Source organism: Equus quagga, chromosome 1, assembly GCF_021613505.1.
Source record: "Equus quagga isolate Etosha38 chromosome 1, UCLA_HA_Equagga_1.0, whole genome shotgun sequence".
In the NCBI taxonomy this organism is placed as follows: domain Eukaryota; kingdom Metazoa; phylum Chordata; class Mammalia; order Perissodactyla; family Equidae; genus Equus; species Equus quagga.
Window position 1 is genome coordinate 75167261 of NC_060267.1, and position 19848 is coordinate 75187108.

At 37.9% G+C, this 19848-nt stretch overlaps 1 protein-coding gene across 1 annotated transcript in view; it reads left to right on the plus strand.

Moving 5' to 3' along the window:
• The window catches only part of KIAA1958 (KIAA1958 ortholog), a 150859-nt gene that overhangs the window by 114729 nt on the left and 16282 nt on the right, over positions 1-19848 (plus strand). Inside the window, exon 3 of the mRNA XM_046663783.1 lies at positions 16356-16528. Coding sequence (XP_046519739.1) covers positions 16356-16528 — 173 coding nt within the window. The remainder of the gene's footprint in view (positions 1-16355; positions 16529-19848) is intronic.

Consider the following 19848-nt stretch of genomic DNA (forward strand, 5'->3'; position numbering starts at 1 on the left):
CAGGATCTGAACCCCAGGCTGCCGAAGCAGAGCGTGTGAACTTAGCCACTCGGCCATGGGGCCAGCCCCCCAAATATTAACTTTTATATTCAGCATTTGCATAGACTTATTTAACATTGGGTTGCCTTATGGTCATCAGAATTTTTCATGCCCGCCTGTCTTCAATATGTTTCCTGGTATTTCCAGCTTGCCTCAGCAATCCCAAACAAACTCTGAAAGTAGAGAGAAAGTTATTTCAGTGGATTAATTCTATACGTTGTTAAAATTCACCATGGGCGAAATATCATCATACTTTATTTATACTCTTAAAATGGAAAGGAAACTGTTATAAAATATTAAGAAAAGGAGCATACTTCCCTGAAGTCCCTTTTTACGCCAAAACTCCTCATAGTGCAGGGTTTCATTGTCTGTTCAATGGGTTTATAATGGTAAGATTCCTTTAATAAAGGGATAATCTCCTGCGTTATATAGAGGCTTTTTGTGTGGCTGTCAGAGACATGGCGACAGCCAATGCTGTGTTTGGAAACATTGCTGCTGAAATTGATGATTTAATTCTGAGAGTATTAAAACTAAAGCAAGGCGTCTTTTAAGTGTGGGGCTTTTCTCCCGGATATGCTTTAAACATTGACCCCTCAGTGGAGGTGACAGAGCAATAAAAGGAAATTCACTTGTGCTTGTTCTAAAGAAGTTCTGCCCCCGTCCAGTGGCCTCCAGAGTGACACTGAAGTATTTCCTGATTCCTGCATTGGGAGTTTTCAGGCAAGGTCTCTGTACTCGGAATTCCTTTTATATTTTGGACACCAAAGATTATGGCACGATGTATGCTGATGATTAACACTTTCTGTTAGATAGCAAGGGGCACGGTTATTTGAATCCTGCTCTTGTTGTATTTCCCCCCTTTGAGTCTTCTGTACATTTTGTATGTCTGTTCTGAGGCCTTTATGCCTAGGGAAACTTTTTGATCAAATAATTCATATATTTATTAGGTTTCTAAGTTATAGAGTTATGTTTCCACCATGACTTTAAACTTTTTTTCACTGCTCAAGTTAGACATAAATTTGCCAGATCAGCCTCATGGTGAGCAATAATTTGTACCTTTTTTGTTGTAATCTGAAAATGTAACCGTAACCCTATAGGCCTGAAACCTGCTGAGAGAATGACTGGAAGCATTTTGGATTCAGCAGAATCACTGTATGTGATTCATTTATCTGCCAAAATGAAGAACTTTGGTGGTTTAGTAGAGTGAATTCTGTATTCAAGTTAAATAACTTCTTCCATCTTTCTTAGAACTTATAAGAATGGTTTTAAGATTCCTTTTACTCTACCACTTAAGAAGTTAATTGGGAATAAAAAGGTGGATTTACCACTTTAGTCAGTATAACTTAACACCATGTGTCTGTTTAGAAATATAAACACAATTAATACTTAGGAAAATTTTATGAAGAAGCATAGTACTGTTGTTTGAAGATGTGTTTACTTTCCCCCTTACTTGATAGATTACCATTTTTGATATATTTCCTGGCCACTGACTTTTAACTGATTTACATGAGAAAACTACATGTGTGCCTGTTCACTCTAATCATATTTAAAATTCTCTTTTTAAGCTGCTACAATTATAATTTATGAAAGAAAGAGGAGAAAGGTGAATTGAAATGGAGGGAAATTTCTGTTAATATGTTAAAATGTGTGACTGTGATACTCTTGGTTAATTAATCCTCTGCTAGTTGCTATTTGTAATAATATGATAGAACTTTTTTGGTCTATGAGAGTATACTGTTGGTTGCATTTTTATTTTGCTGCTCACTGATCTTTTACACTAAGATGTTTTCATCTTTCTCAGCCCACTGTTTTTGCTTCATATTTGTCTGGTACTTGTGCTCCAAATAAAATTCTAGTTTTATGTCCCAGTGGTTTATTCCCTTGTGTGTACAATGTTTGCCTCTAATGTAGTGTAATTTTCTATTGTTTTCAGTATTTGTTGGTACAGCCTGAAACTTATGGAAATAGGAAAAACAATCCAATAAAATCGGCTAATGAGCATGAGTGATGTCTCCATCATGAGAGCATGCTTTCATCACAGTATTTTGTCTGTCTTTGGGTATAACCAGTCTTCATTCATTTAATAAATGGTTTTCTGCAAAGCTGACTGGTTTTTGTAGCTACAACAAACAGTTTAAAAAACAAGTTAAAACACATTTTGGAAAAAAAAAATTCTCCTGGTCACTGCATTGGCTCCAAGATATAGTGAGAGCATATTGAGCAAAGCGTTCCGTGTCAAGTGTTGTTTCTAACTCCTGAGGAAGGGGGCGTGGTGGAGAAGCATTCCTACCTGTGAGCGCTCAGACACAGCCCACAGGGTAGGGAAGACACGCTAGGAACGCGCTTACAGCGAATTGATCCTGTGCTTCCTGGAGCTCCAGGCCCAAAAATCCTGCTAACGGAGCAGGAGGTTCCACCGCTAACTCTGTCTGTCTGTCTGTCTAACTGTCTAATGTAGAGCTCTGGTGGCCAATCGTGCCAAGTTATACCAAGCTAAGGAGATGTCGGGTTCCAGACTTCGTTTTTAGGAAAATCTTTTTGGTCAGATACAGTTCTGCATGTGCCATTTGTTGCATTTAGCGCAATTGACAGTCTTCTTTGAGCAGAATAGGAATGGTGGTTGAAAATGATCATAATTAAGTATTAACTTCAGACATCTTTGTTGTGTCACTAGAACTGTTTAATAAAGAAGAGCATATTAAAACACCAGAAAATACCATGTTTTCTCTCACAGTCAGTTCTTTTGCAGAAATGCAAATGTATTTGTTTCATATCTATGAATAATCCACCAAAATCTTTACTCATAGAAACCTGAATATTCCAAGTAGAAATAATGACCGAATTTTTGTATTATAGTATTTTAAATTGTATTAAAGTTACTTTATAAATAGTAACTTAGTTTATGTTTTTAGTACTTCAATAAGCAATGAATTCATCTTTAAATGTGTTTATAAGTTACACATTTAAATTTTATTTCCCCGGTAGGGGAAGAATATTAGAATTCAAATTGAGTAATATTTAGCCTACAATTCGGAAAATATTTTTTTAAAGTTTTATTTATTTTAAATTTATTTATAGTAATCTTTTCCAAGAAGATTTTAAATGACTAAAATGGCTGATGTGTATAAAATACTTAATGTTGGCAATATGTCATCTGAAAAGATAACGTTAAAAGCAAACATTGAATTTGGTGGCAAACACTTTCAGACCAAACTTGTTTTTTAAAAAGGCATTTTCTTTGTTAAAACTTATAATATTTTTTAAATGTTAAGGCAGTAAATAAATATTCATTGTGAATAATTTGGCAAATACTAATAAAATAGGAAGTAAAAATCACGGGAACCTTAGTACCCATAAATAACAACTTTTAACATTTTGGCGTTTTATTTTGGAATTTTTTATGCATAAATGTACTTCAAAAATTGTAGTCAAACCGTATTTACTGTTTTATATATTTATAAAAGATCTTTAGCCTTTGAAAGTGTGATTATTATCTAGCTACATAGTTTTCTGTTGCGTAGTGGGCCCAAAATCTATTTTACAATGCTTTTGTTGCATTGGATTTGTTTCCAGTTTTTTCCTTTTGTAAATTTGCTTTAAAGAACATCCTCGAGTATACGTTTTTGTACATACATCTGATTAAATCCTTAGGACAAATTTCGAAAAGAGGAATTCCTGAGTCAAATAAAAAGAACATTTAATTTGCTTTTCCTACATATACATTTCCAAACTCCTAGGGATTTTTATAACTTGCAAGAGTAATATATGCATATTGTCAGTCTTAAAAGTCCCGCAAAAGTAATTACTAACCAATGTGATGTGTACCTTTCCAAATTTTTTTGTAGACTAGTGCAAGTTCCCCTGTACCCTAGCCAGCATTTAGATATGGACCTTTTTGTATTTTTGGCAATCTGGTAAATGAAGTACATCTTATTTTGGTTATAATGTCTGACTATTATTTTTTTTTCCTTCTTTTTTTTAAAGGTATGCTTTTATTTTTGGGAGGAAGATTGGCCCTGAGCTAACATCTGTTGCTAATCTTCCTTTTTCTTCTTCTTCTTCTTCTCCCCAAAACCGCAGTACATAGTTGTATATCCTAGTTGCAAGTCTTTCTGGTTCTGTGTGGGATGCCGCCACAGCATGGCTTGATGAGTGGTGCTAGGTTCGTGCCCAGGTTCCAGACCAGCAAACCCTGGGCTGCCGAAGCGGAGTGTGTGAATTTAACCGCTATGCCACCAGGCCAGACCCTATCTGATTATTAATGCCTTTTGTTATTTGTACTTCTATGAATAATTGCCTGTCATATCCTGGGTCTATTTTCTGGTGAGTTATCTTTTTTTCCAGTTGACTTGTAGGAGCTTTTCATATGTACTTTGTCACTTTATGTGTTAGAAATATTTTCTCCAGGTCTGTTTATTTTTTAAAATTTATTCAATGCAGAACTTTTGAATGTTTATGTTGTCTTACTTGCTCATCTGTTTTTTGTACCTCTGGGTTGTTTTGTGCTGAGAAAGCCTTTCCTTCTCCCAAAGTCATGAAAATTGTTTTCTTTTTGGAAACAGCTTTTTGAAAAAAGATCCATTTGGAAATATGTTATCTATGTGTAGTATGAAATAGGAATCTGAATTTGTTTTTGTTTTTATTTTTTCCTTTTTCTCCCCAAAGCTCCCTGGTACATAGTTGTATATTCTTAGTTGTGGGTCCTTCTAGTTGTGGCATGTGGGATGCCACCTCAGTGTGGCTGGATGAGCTGTGCCATGTCCAAGCCCAGGATCTGAACCACTGAAACAGTGGGCCACTTGCAGTGGAGCGCACGAACTCAACCACTCGGCCACTGGGCTGGCCCCTGAATTTGTTTTTGTTTTTTCAACTCAGTAGCTTATTCTCTCAAAGCATTTATTGGAGAGTCCATTCTTTCCCCAGCAGTTTAAATTGAAGTCTTTATTATATACTCAATTTGCATATTTACACAGATCTTTTCTGGACTCCCTTCTATAGCTTTGATCTGTTTGTCTATTTCTTTACAAGAACTTAACACTTTAAATTATTGCAGTGTTGGGGCCAGCCCAGTGGCCTAGTGGTTAAGTTTGCATGCTCTGCTTCAGTGGACTGGGGTTTGTGAGTTTGGATCCTGGGCACAGACCTACACACCACTCATCAAACTATCCTTTGGCAGAGTCCCGCAGGCAAAACAGAGGAAGATTGGCAACAGATTTTAGCTCAGGGCCAATCTTCCTCAAGAAAAAATAAATTATTGCAATGTTATAGTACATGTTTATATTTTTTAGGGCAAGGCCTCCCAATTATTGCTTTCAAAATTGCCTTCCTTTTCTTATGCATTTACTCTCCTAGATAAACTTTAGGATCACCCTGACAAGTAACAATAAAAAGGGGGATTTTAATCAGAATTACATTGAATTAAAGGTTACTTGAAGAAATTAAACATCTTTATAATATTGAGCCTTCCCATCCAGGTGCATGGTATAAGTCTTCATTTATTAGGTTTGTATATACATTTTTAATTTTGAGTTTTTTGAAAGTTTTCTCGTTGAGTTATAAAGACAGAAAAGTGCACAAATCATTAGTGTACAGCTTGCTTATTTTTATGAAGCAAACGTTTTGCTGTAATAACCCAGAGGAAGAACACAGAACATTACCTGAACCTCAGAGCTTTCCCTCATACGCGCTCCCTTTGTTGCCTCCCTAAATAACCACTGTATTACTTCACAATGGACTCATTTTATCTGTTTTCGGATTATATAAACGGGCTGTTTCAGTCTGTCTTGCTGCTTTTGCTTAACATTGTGTTTGTGGGACTCATTCATGTTTCTGCATGGAGTTCATTCCCGTAGTCCGTTCCTTGTTGTTACTGTATAATAATTCATTGTATAAGTATTGGAAGTTTCATATGCGTTCTCTTGTTTATGGATATAGGGTTATTTCCAGTTTGGGGCTATTTATTATTAACTGTACTTTTATGAACACTCATGAACACTCATACCTATGTGCCTTTTAGAAAACATATCTACACATTTCCGTTGGGTCTGTATTCAGCTATAGCATTGCTGGCTCAGAGAGCAGGTGTGTGTTCAACCTTAGCAGATGCTGCCACTCAGGCTGCAGAGTGGTGGTAGAGACCAAGGACTCCGCCAGCTGAGGAGGAGCATTCCTGTGGCTGCACATCCTCAACTCTTGGGATTTGCAAGTTTTGTTTTTCGTTTTAGACCTTTTGGTGAGTGTGTTTTAATTTATATTTCCTGAAATATTAATGGTGCTTCTTATCTTATGCAGTGCTCATTCGTGTTTGTCCGTTTTTAAGTGGATTATCTGCTTCTAATTGATTTGTCAGGTATCTACGCTTCGCGTATCTTTCCCACTATGTGGCTTGCCTTTTCACCCTCTTGATGGTGCATTTTGAGAAATCTTTTTAATTTTAGTGACATCCAATTTAGCAATCTTTTGGCGTAGTAATATTGATGTCCTGTTTAAAAATATGTAGCCACCCTGAGGTCATAAAAATGGTCTGCTATTTTTTCATCCAGAAGCTTTATTGTTTTACCTTTAGGTCATGATTCATTTGGAATTGTTTTTTTGTTTATGGTGTGAGGTAGGCATTCAGTTTGCTTGGATTGTGTCATGGATTTTTTTTTTTTTTGGGTCTGTGTTTATGAGCTGTGTTGGCTTTGTTATTTTCTTTTATTGTATTGTCCTTGTTATATTTTTATAGAAAAATTATGCTGTCCTATAAAAGAAATTGAGTAGTATTCCTTCTTTTGCTATTCACTAGCAGAATTTTTAGGTTTGGCATTATTTCCTGCTTAAATGTTAAAAGAATTTACTGGTGAAATCCATCTGAACCTGAAGGATTTTTGTGATATTTTAAATTGTAGATTCAACTTCTTTAATGGGCGTAGGACTATTTAAATTTTATGTTTCTTGTTCAGTTTTGGTAAGTTGTGGCTTTTCTAGATATTTGTCCATTTTATCCAAAATTTCAAATTTACTGACATCAAACTGTTCATAATATCTTTCTACTGTCTTTTTAATGTCTATAGGATCTGTAGTGTTAACCCCCTTTTCATTCCTAGTGTAGTAATTTGCACCTTCTCTCTTTTTTTCTTACTAGTTTATTAATTTTGTTAGTCTTTTCAAATCTATCTCTTGGCATTCCTTTTTTTATTGTAAATTTCTTTCCTATTTCATTGATTTCTGTTCTTAAGCATATTGTTTCCTTCTTTTTACTTTTCTGGATACATTTGTTGTTCTTTCTATGATTTCCTTTTACAGTTGCTATTCAACCTTTCTTCTTTTCTAATCTCTGAATTTAATGCTGCCATTTTCTCTATAGACACTGCAATAACTACATCCCACAACTTGGACATATTGTTATTCAGTTTGAAATATTTTCTAATTCCTGTTGATTTTTTTCTTTCACCAAGGGTTTATTTAGAAGAATATTACCACTTAATTATCAAAAGTTCTCTTTTTGTAATGGATTTCTATTTGAATTCTCCTGATATTCTGAATGATTAATCCTTTGATGTGTTCAGACTTGCTTTGTGTTCTAGTCTTTCTGTTTTGGTAAAAGTGCCGTGTACCTTTGAAAAGAAAGCGTAGTCTGCAGTTGCTGGCTGTGTTCTTTGTATTCAATTAGGTCCAGTTTGATATTTGCATTGTTCAAATCTTCTATATCTGTACTATTTTTTCTGTCTGCTTGTTCTGTCAGTTATGGGAAAGGATTTTTTTGCTTTTCCTTTTTATGTTTTGAGGCTGTGTTATTATGTCCATACAAATCTAGGATTGTTAAATCTTTCTGATAAGTTTTGAAACGTCCTTCTTTATTTCTTATAATATTTCTTGCCTTAAAGTCTGTTTTGTCTGATATTCTGTAGTTACACCAGCTTTCCTTTCTTTATTGTGCACATAGTATACATTTTTTTCATCCTTTTGTTTTCAACTTTTTTTTTTTTGGTGAGGAAGACTGTCCCTGAGCTAACATCAGTGCCAGTCTTCCTCTATTTTGTATGTGGGAAGCCGCCACAGCATGGCCTGATGAGTAGTGTGTACGTGCACACCCACAAATCCTGGGCCACCAAAGCAGAGCGTGTGAACTTAACCACTACACCATAGGACTGGCCCCTGTTTTCAACTTTTAACCTATTTATTCCTATATGTAAGAAGCGTATATTGCTGAGCTTTGTTTCTTTATCCAGACTGACATTTATCTGTTAGTTGGAGTACTGAATCTGTAATAACCGATACATTTAGGTTTAATTCTATCATCTTATTTTTTTTCTTTGTCCCATCTATCCTTTGTGCCTTGTTTTTGCTTAAGCAAGTCTTTTTTATACCATTTTCCTTCTCTATCAACTTATGTTATAGATTCGTTTATTCTTCTTTTAGTGGTTCCCATGGAGATTCAAATATGCATCTTTGCATTGTTTAAGTTTACTTTAAATTAGTATTTTCATCATTTTCCAGACAATGCAAGGACCTGTCAACACTAGCTCCAGTTATCCCCTTTTGTGCTATTGTAATGAATATTAATTCTCTGTGTATTTAAAGCTCCACGAGGCATCATTAGTATTGTTTCAAACAGCTGTGTTCATTTAGATACATCTACATATTCACTCTCTCCAGTACTCTTTATTTTTTTCTATATTATTGTGCTTCCCTCCTGGATTATTTCCTTTTACCTGAATAACTCCCTTTATTATCATTTAGTACTTGACTGCTGATAACAAATACGTTCATTATTTTGTGTGACTACCTCTGTATTTCACATTTACTTTTGAAGGATGCTTTGGGTAGTATAAATTCCAGACTTGGAGTAATTTTCTTTCAGCACAGTAAAGATAGCGTTTGTCTTCTGGCTTCTGTCATTTCAGTTGAAAAATCAGTCAGTCTGTTGTTGCTCCATTGAAGGCGATTCTTCCTTTTCTTCCAGTTTCTTTTAGAATTTTCTCATTGTCTTTGGTTTTCAGTATTTTTTTAAAAAATATATTTATTTATTTATTCCTCTTTCTTCCCAAAGCCCCCTGGTACATAGTTGTATATTCTTCATTGTGGGTCCTTCTAGTTGTGGCATGTGGGATGCTACCTCAGCGTGGTCTGATGAGCAGTGCCATGTCCGCTCCCAGGATTCGAACCAATGAAACACTGGTCCGCCTGCAGCGGAGCGCATGAACTTAACCACTCAGCCACGGGGCCAGCCCCGGTTTTCAGTATTTTTACTATGATGTGCCTGGGTTTTATTTTCCTTGTATTTATTTTGCGTGGTTTATAAAGCTTCTTGGATCTTTAGATTGATGTATTTTATTTTTGATAATTCTCATCCAGTATTCTTTAAATAGTGCTGCTTCTCCTTCCTCTCTTCTCTATTTGAGACTGTACTTAGGAATATGTTAGACCTTTCCACTGTGTCCCATAAAGCTATTATGCTCTTTTATGTTTTCTTTATTCTCTTCTCTCTCTGCTCCAACTTGTGTATTTTCTATTGACCTTACTTTCAGTCACAAATCTTTTATGTTATATATGTCACATCTGCTTGTTACCCCATCTGCTGAATTCTTAATTCATTATGGTATGTTAATAATTTTTAAAATTTTGAAACTTTCAAACTAGAAAAAGTTGCAAGTGCATTACACAGAACATTTTTTTTCTTAAGCCATTTTGAAATTAAGTTGCAACCTCATGCATTATTACCTTCAAGTGATTTTGTGTGATTTTCCTACAAACAGGGACATTCTCCTACATAACCATAATATAACGGTCAAAATTAGGAAATTAATAAAGATGCATTATTGCTATCTGTTCTCACTGAAGTTTTGCCAGTTGCCCCAACAGTATCCTTTACTGGAAAAGGATCCAATTCAGAATCATGTATTGTGTTTAATTGTATCCTGTTCCTCTGTCTTTCTTTGATTTTCCTTACTTGCTTCGGCTCTGACACCTAGCTGTGGTCTGCCTCCCACATACACAGATGTCCTCCTTATCCAGTCAACTTAGGACACCTTGCACTGGGCCATCCTCCCAACCATGGACACCTTTCTTACTCCACTCAAACTCTGGCATTCCATGCTGGGAAGCCCTCCTACGTGGAAGCCTTCATCACCCTTCTTGGGCTATGATACCTCACACCAGGCCACACTCCAGTAAGACTGACTTTTCACATGGGGCTTCTCCCCATATCTCCCACTGCTGTATGGATGCCCTTCTTACCCTTCAGGCTATCGCACCATATAGATGGCTACCCCTCCATGGGATGCTTTTCTTTCCCAATTCAAACTCTGTTACCACTCGCCAGATTGCCCTGACTGAAATATATTTCTGCTCTGATCAGTTTCCTACACCCCTCACTGGGCAGTTCTCCTCTGCAGATGCCCTCTTTATCCTGATCAGGCTTCACGGCCCACTCCAGGCCATCACGACTCCTCCCACACACACATACTCCAGTACAAATGTCTACTTTGCTCTGTGCCACCAACAGCTTTGAAACTGAATAGTTCAGGAAGAAAAGGGAAGAAGAAGAGGAAGGGAAGGGGAAGATGAGAAAAAAGAGAATTCTAGAATTTCCATTTTCTAAATAGATTCCAGTGTTCTAGTAAAAGTCTCTATCTTGTTTTCTTGAGCATATTAAAATTATTTTAAAGTCCATGTCTAACAACTCCAATAATCTGGATTATCATAGGTCTGTTTGTATTGCCTGATTTTCTCTTGGTTTTCATTCATTTGGTCTTATTTTATAGTATGCCTGTTAACTTGTTATTAAATATATATGAAAACTTATTGAAGATGTTATCTTCTTCCAGAGAGGATTTAGATTCCTACCAGCTGGCAAATAGGGTAGGCAGATAACCTTAATGCAGTTGAGACTGTTCTATTTCCAGTTTCTCTTGCTCTTACAGTTAAGCCCTGCCTGGGTTTCAAATGAAAGCCTGGATTGTTACCAAGCCTCCTCCTCTTGGAAGGCCCTGAATTACTATTCTTAACTCCTCAGTGCCATGAAATTGCCTCTGAGTGATTTCTCCTTTCTCTTTGGTTTCTCTGCATCTTGCCTCTGCATGTTTAGCTTAGGAGTCAGCAATTCCTGGAAGAAAAATTGCAGGCAGAATGTTGGCTAACTTTTCTGTGGTTCCTTTCCTGCAGGATCTCAGTCTCTCAAGTGCTGGCAGCTCGTTAGCCCTATTCTTGAGTATTTGTATACTGTCCCACCGAGATCACAGTAGACTTCAGGCTGCTCCTTTCTATTTGGGCTCCAGGTCCTGTACTGCATTGCAACACATGCTCGAAGAGGAAAACATGGTCATCAGTGGAGGACTCACATCTGCATTTCCCTTCTTTCCAGGATTTTTGCTGAGTTCCAGTTACTTTGGTTGTTTTCTAGTGCATTTTATCTAGCTTTATTCTCAGAAGGAAGGATAGTATGATACTAGCTACTTGATCATAGCCCTAAGGGGAAGTGCTCTGGCGATCATTTTAAGTTTTTTATACATCATGCTTTCTTTGTAAATTCTTCATTTCTTTCATTAACTTGTCCTGAATTTTGCCAGGTGGATTGCAGATGTTGGAGTTTTGTTTTTGTTTAGTTCTTTTTCTACTGATACTCCTTTATTTACTCTCTTATTTGAAAATCCTATCTCCATTCTAATGGTTGCTTTTCTTGTGTTTTGTTTTTAACAGATTTAAACGTGTTTTTTATATAAAAAAATTACCACATTGGTAGTCTCTTCTTCTTTTTTCCTCTTTGCTCCCTACCCTTCCCAAACAGGATGAGGCCTCAATCACATTTTTTATATCTTCCCTCTTCTTTCCTCATATATTATTGAAATCATGGGGAGTTTTGGTTCAAGAATTTGTCCCATCATGCCTCATCTCTTTTCACAGTCCTTTCTTAACCATTGTGTTAAGCTTAATTGCCACATTATTTAGTGTTAAAAATAAATTCTGTCCTCCTCGCTGTATCTTGTACTTGATATCTTCCCCTTTCTTTAATTCGTTTTTCATTTTGTTGGCAAATGTTCATGACTAATATTTTTTTCCAAGTAAGAGTTTTTGGATGCTACTTCTTTCATGATTGAAAATGCTGGGGCCGGCCCCATGGCCGAGTGGTTAAGTTCGCGCACTCTGCTTCTGGGGCCCAGGGTTTCCCCAGTTTGGATCCTGGGTGTGGACATGGCACCGCTTGTCAGGCCACGTTGAGGCGGCGTCCCACATGCCACAACTAGAAGGACCCACAACTGAAAAATATACAACTATCTACTGGGGGGATTTAAGGAGAAAAAGAAAAAAAAAAAAAGCCTTTATTTTGCCCTAGCACTTGAATGATTCTTTAGTTAAGTAATAGAATTCTTCATTTATAGTCCTTTTCCCTCACAACTCGGAGAAGACTGAGTCATTATTTTTTAGTGTTTGATGTCACAAGTGGGAAATCTGATTCTTGTTACTATGTTGATGGCTTTTCTCCCCTACCAGAGAGATCGTGGAATTCTCTTTTGGTTCATAGACTTTGGAAATTTCACCAAGATATGTTTATATGTGTGTCTTCTTTCAGTATGTCTGTTTGATAGTTCATGAACCTTAACACCCTAGAGATTAAAATCTTTCTTTGATTAATGGAACTTTTCGTATATTATTTCTTTGGTTATTTATTTTATCCTATCCTCTTAAAATTTTTTCTTTTGCATTCTTATAAGATGGGCTTTATATCTCCTCAATCTGTCTTCTATGCTTCTTAACTTCTCCCTCCTAATTTTAAAATTTTTATTACTTTTCCTGCCCTTCAGGGAAAATTCCTTCCAGATCACTAATTTGTCTTTTAGCCATGCTCTTTCTAAATACTCAGCTCTTCTATGGTATTTTTAAAATATGTTTCTTCAATCATTTCAAATGTCAAGGATGTTTCTTGTTCTCCTATTTTTTCTTTTCTAATGAAAGCTGTTCTTGTTTTAAGAATGCGTTATCTTCCCAAATCTGTGTGATGATGTATTTGTGATCTTTTAACTTTTTCATCCGTTTTCTGAATTAACTCTGTGGGCGGGAGGGGGTAGGGGCTGGAATTAATTGCTCTGCTTGTGTAACTTGGTAACTTTCCTGCTATTGTTTTTCCCAATTGCCAGATGATGCGTGTTTGTGTGCTCACCTTTTAAAATGAAAGTCTAGATCTATCATTATTGGTAGCTTACAGGGATTTTCTTAGACATTGTTAGAGGTTCCCGTTTGAATCTGGACAGAGCTCTCTTTTGTAGGTAATAGCTGAGCACGGGGTTCTGCGAGCGGACTTCGCCCCGCTACAGCGAGTGCTGTGGATAGGCTTCCCTCCAGGATGTGTAAGCTGGAAACAAGCTGGGAAGTGGGGAACTCTCAAATGTAGACACAGGGAAGGCGTTACCTGAGAGATGCTGTGCATTCAGGCATTCGTGCTTTTTGTAGCTGCTTTTCTTTGTTCCCTCTCTGCCTAATGGGGCTGCCCAGAGTTACATGAAGCAATGCCGCCCTTTCTCTCTCTGACCCCGAGTAGCCTTCCACAGCAGGTTTCCCACACTTCACACTCTGTGCCTGCCACACCTGTGCTGTAAATGCTGTAATCGGTAGCTATGGATGGAGAGCAGGATCGTCTTTTGAGTTCAGATCTGGCCATCCTTAGATTACACTACTGTGACCCTGGCGTCACGCCGGCAGCCAGCTGTGCCTAACTTTGAGCTTGGAGTTTGCCTGTTTTCTAGTGGAAAAGAAATTCAAATCCTTTGGTAGTAGTCCCCTCTTTTTCTCTATCCAGAATAAACTCTTTTGTTTGTTTCTCCATCAATATAGTCTCCTAAAAATTCCCTCAGCACCATAACGCTACAACTTCTACTCAAAAATTTTAAAAAGCAGTTTAAGTACATATATTAATCTTTAAATACAGTCAGGAAGGAACCGTTTATGTCATTTAATCGTTCTCACACAATTTCTTTCCCATTATGTAAGCACGCAAGCGTTCTTCACCTGTTTCTCTGTATACTAGTCTTTGGTTTCCATTTTCAGCGTACAATCTCTGTCCTGTGATAAAAATGAACTTACTTAAGGCCATGTAATTGTTTAACGTGTTAATTAAACTCAGTCCTCCTATCTCGCAGTGTGACTCTTTTCTGCTCCTATGCTGTATTGAAGTGATGGGCACTGGGCTGTGTTGTAAATAAATCATTTTTTTGTTTTGTTATTAAAAAAAATTGATGAAAGTATAGTGGTTGTCTAAGTAAATCAGACTGAGTTCTCCTCACTGAAGGTTAATCCGAGTGAATTTGGGGGGCCAGAATATTTTTGATAAGCATGAGAGACTGATATCTAAATTGCATTCTTTACCGAACACTTTATCCCTGTGGGACCATGATTCCTTTGGTGTAGTGGCCAGATCATAGAGTCAGTGGGACCCAGGTCCAAAGCCTGGCTCTAATCCTTGCTAACTCTGTGACTTGGGACAGCACAGTGCCTGGCACAGAGAAGGTACCTCAGGAAATATTGGATGAGTAACATATAAAGTTATTAAATGTCTGAGGTTCAGTTTCCTTATCTGTATAACAACAGGGTTGCTCAGAGATTACAGATAATTTATATAACTCTTGGCATATAGTAAGCATTCAATTTGTGCTAGATGTAATAATAAATTTTATACTAGAATCCTTTCATTAATATGAAGCAAGTCCCAGAAATAATACGCGTTATCTCACTTCATAAGGGTGGTGAGAGGAGTATACCTACGTGACTCAGTTGCTTCAGATAGCGTTTCTAGCACTGTGTATGCCTCTCTGGCTGTAAGCATTTATTAAAGCAGATTGTGTGTTCCACAGTTCAACAGCAGACTTGAAGGGTGAAGACATAGTCAGACCAGTGCAGAAGGTCTTGTGGACACAATTAGATCACAGTTCTAAGGAAGGATAAAGCAAATGTGAGACACATACGGAAGGACAGGGTAAGAGAGCTGGGTTAGTGTGAGGGAAGATTATGTAGAAGTGAGTTTGGAATTGGAAGTGGAATTGAAAAACAGACACTGTTTTAATTGGCACAAAGACCACGGGGAGGTTTCTCAGGCTCAGTGTGGGGAAGGTGTGGTGTGGGTGTCCTGGGCGCAGGTGGATGCTGGGGACAAGAGCAGGCTGTGGTGTGGAGTTCCTCAGTGGGAGCCAGGAGGGGTGAAGTTTAGGTAAAGTGAAACCGATGTGCAGATCACCGTGGTAATTATGTTAACTGTTCGTTTTGCTATTTCCAAGCCTTTTAGTGCCTTGTTTGATGCAGAAACATTCCAGAGAGGGTCAGAACCATTAGATAAAGTACAGGTTGGCCTTGTTTACTTTGAGGTGGTCTACCTAGATTTTTTTCTTCTATCCAAAGACAACAATTTGAACAGTTTAAGCTGTTTTTCAGTAGATCACAGAGTATGAAGAAAGGCCAGCTAATGATTATGGACTTGGTTATCTCTTTGGCAACCAGTACTTAAAATAGACACATTGAGGAAGACCAGTCTTCATCTGAAGTCATTTGGCAATTGCAATTTTAAATGTTCCCTCTCTTGTAAACCAATACGACCTCAATAAAATAAATTAAAAAAAAAAAGAAAAAAGCATATACCCACACACACACACAAATAAATAAATGAAAATAAAATCTGTTCCCTCTTCTTTCAAAAGATGTGAGCCTCTCTGGAGCATTCCTCCTCTTTCCTCTAATATGATTCTTGCTTGACCTTCCATTCTGATTCTAAGCTAGCTGATGGGTTGTGGAGTCAAGGTTTAAATCTCTCTCTCTTTATTAATTTGTGAAAAGAGTTAAAGAAATATGCTAATACCATTTAATTCAAGCCTGCTCTGGATGACACATAAGACATTTGAGACTATGTATTACATAGAAATAACAGCTCTTCATCTGCTAAGAGTAGAGAGAAAGGATATGTAACTTGTCTTCCCTTCTTTCTTTCTATAGTTTTGTTGCTGTTAATAGAAATGCTGTTTTTATTTCCAGTGAAAATTTTAGCTAGAACATTCTGTGTTTTTCTGCATTCATTTTTTTTCCTTCTGTTATTGGAATGCCTACATAAGTGTCTCAGTTAGTAAAGATGGCAAAATTGTTGGGATTAAATGCAAGGTTACTGCATTGATTTCATGCTAGAAATATTGTTTCTTACTTTATTTATTCGAATATATGTATACTTGATAGAAATTCTATTTTTTAAAGCGTTATCTCTTAGGAGTTTTCTGTTATTTAATGTGATCCCAAGATGTAATTCTCTAAAGAAGGGGATAGTAAATTATTTTAATGCCTTTTATTGTTTTTGTTTCTAGCTTATTCTACTAAGCTCAACAAATTTCCTGTGTTTAATATTAATGATGACTTGAATGATCTGTGTACCAGTGCAGTAAGCCCAAATACTACCAAAGCCACACGGTATGCCCTGAATGTGTGGCGATATTGGTGCATGACCAACGGGCTCAAAGATCACACAGACATCACCAAGGTAAGAAACTTTTAAGTTCACATCTGCTCTCAGCCGCCTTCACTGAGCTTCCAAGAGCCAGGCACTGTGCTAAGCATTGTGGGGAACACTGAACAGAAGCTCTCTGCCTGGGGAAACTCCAAAGGAACATAAAATAGAAGGAAAAATATTCACAGTACAAAGCAGAATTTATTGTGTTCTATGAATTTACAGATCACAAATGCCAAAAAGTTCAGATGGATGAATTAATTTCAGTTTTATGAGACTAGCGAAGGAATTTGTATTTAAGCTGTATTTTGAGGGAGAAGTAGAATTTTAATGGAACTGGATGAAGAGAAGAGTGTTCTAGGCTGAGTGACGTAAGGAAGAGTAAAATTTGGAGGTGCAGACTCACTCGCCTGCAACAGAGGCTTCGTATATGGGAACAGTGGACTATAAAACTAGATTCTGATAACCCTTAAATGCCAAACCACAATCTTGTGAATATTGGGAGACCATTGAAGTTTTGTTTTGTTTTGTTTTTTACTTGTTTTGTAAGGAGAGACTTTGTTTGAAAGATTATTGCAGCCACAGCAGCGGAGGGACTAACGAAATAGAATACTCTGACTATAGGATCTGCAAGTGTCTGAAGGGTTGGGCAAAAGGGAAAGCACTGAAGTTTTTTGAACAGGAAGGAACATAATGAAAGTGATATTATAGAGAAATTAATTTAATACACTTGGTCCTCAGTTGTAAAATGAGTCCTTAAAATCTCTTCTAACTGGAAATCTTTGAGGTTTGTGAATGGAAGGAAAAATTCTTGGACATGTGGAGGCAGGACAGAAAGATGTTGTATTTTGATGTGGATATGTTGAGTCTAAATCATACGAATGTCCACCAGATGCATGTGTCCAATAAGCAGTCAGGAATGTGGGATTTAAAGCATGGGAGAAATGTTAAAGTTGGAAGTATAGATTTAAAGGTCTTGCAAATAAAGGTTATTATTGAAACCCAAGGGCAAGTAGCATCTCCAAGTTTGGGTGATGTGTTTAGGGCACCAACAGAAGATGAAATAGGAAATCCAGGTTTGTTCTTCTGGCAGCATGGTGCACGCAGTACTGCAAGGGGCCTCTCTGCTCTAGTTGCAGAAAGAAGGGGAACCATCCACAGGACCAAGGACAGCTGAAACTAGAGTGGTGAGCAGTCAGCACGTCTGAAAGGCAGGGCCCTCCTTGAGGGCCATCTTGGTAACATTATTAAGGAAGGGGAGAGAGAGACAGCTGATCTGAAGAATCCTTGAAAAGAGGACCCTAAAAGGGGCCTAAACAAGCTCTATACTAGGTCAGCAGCATACCCTGGCTCCTCGCAGAGTCGTATGCTAATCATCTTTGAAGGGAAATATCCAAAATGTAGGTGCTCAGGTTTTTTGCAGATTAATATCAACTAAATATGTGCTCATTAAAAGAAAAAAATCACAAGCCACTCAGGGAAGTCAGTCACCATGAGTGAGAAGGAAGAGAAACAACAAACAACAGATTTAGACCCCGAGGACTTTAGATAGTAGATTATAGACTAAGTAGGTATGAAATGTTTATAGAAATGAAAAGAATTATAAAAATGATTGAACATGGGCCTGGCCCCGTGGCCAAGTGGTTAAGTTTGCGTGCTCTGCTTTGGTGGCCCAGGGTTTCGCCAGTTCAGATCCTGGGCGCGGACATGGCACTGCTCATCAGGCCATGCTGGGGCGGCATCCCATATGCCACAACTAGAAGGACCCAAAACTAAAATATACAACTATGTACCAGGGGGCTTTGGGGAAAAAAAGGAAAATAAAATCTTTTAGAAAAAAATGAACGAAAAACAACACACTAATCAAAATAATCCAGCAGATTTGAAAATAAGTAGAAATTTTCACTTGTGGCCATAAGCGAATAAAAGGGGCCAGAATTACCCTCCTGCTGCAACAACTAGAAAACTGGGCACAATACATGAAATAACTCTTTTCTGACAGAACAGGCAGCGCAGGACTTGATCCGTAAGAGAAAGATAACAAATGGCATGAGTGCTACCATCCCGGGCCTTCTGCCTGGAGGCAATTTCTGAACTGCAGTGAAGGGAGGGGAACCCAGACAGAGCCTGGCAGTCTTGCTGAGTTGAGGGGAGACAGGGATCAGAGTTCAGGGAGGCTGAGGACATGAGGACACTAGAGAGAAGTTCCAACATTCATTGAAAAAATATGACAAATCCAGAATTCAACAATGTAAGGTTCACGATTTCTAGCATCTAATCAAATATTACTGCATACAGGAAGAAGTGGGAACAAGTGACTCATACCCAGGAGAAAACTCAGTGAATTCACTTCCAGCCAATTTGGAGGGCCAGATTTACCCTCCTGCCTGAAACAACCAAAAAACAGACAAATGAGATAAATGATGTTTTGCGAGTATAACACGCAAAGGACAGTGATCTCTGAGAGACAGGAAACAAGGGGAGTCTTATGAGCGCCCCAGTTTGCTGCCTTGAGAGAGTTACAAGGCTGTGGTGCAGGGAGACAGAGTGCAGGCAGAGCCCAGCAGACTTGCTGACTTGAGGAAATGGAGCCGAGAGTCCAGAGAGGCCAAGGTAGCTAGAATTGTCATGACAGAGTGTTTGAAAATAGAGAAAGAGAACCTGAGAGAAGTGAAGAGAGTCCCCCGCCAATATTCAGCTGAGTACTGATCAGCATATGCATGTGAGGAAACTGCCTGAGGCTGGTAAGAAACCACCCGGAAGGGTTAGAGGGAACAGTACCCGAAGCTCTCACAGAACTGGAAATAGTACCTGTTCCCACCAGACAGACTGGAAGAAACTCAGGATTCATGGGGTAGAGTACTCAGAAAGGTCTTGAGTCAGATGTGGAGAATAATTAGCCGTAGACTGAGCTCTGCTGTTCCCACCCAACAAATCTTAAAAGCAAGACCCAGGTTCATGAAAAGGTGCTCAACCTCACTAATCATAGGGGAAATGCAGATCAAAACCACAGTGAGATAGCACCTCACCCCTGTCAGAATGGCTATTATCAAAAAGACAGGAAATAACAAGTGTTGGCAAGAATGTGGAGAAAAGGAAACCCTGTGCGCTGTTGGTGGGAATGTAAATTCATGCAGCCACTATGGAAAACAGTGTGGAGGTTCCTCAGAAAATTAAAAGTAGAACTGCCATATGGTCCAGCAGTTCCACTTCTGGGTATTTATCTGAAGGAAATGAAAACACTAACTCAAAAAGATGTATGCACCCCTGTGTTCATTGCAGCATTATTTACAACAGCCAAGACATGGAAGCAACTTAACTATCCATAGACGGATGAATAGATAAAGAAAACA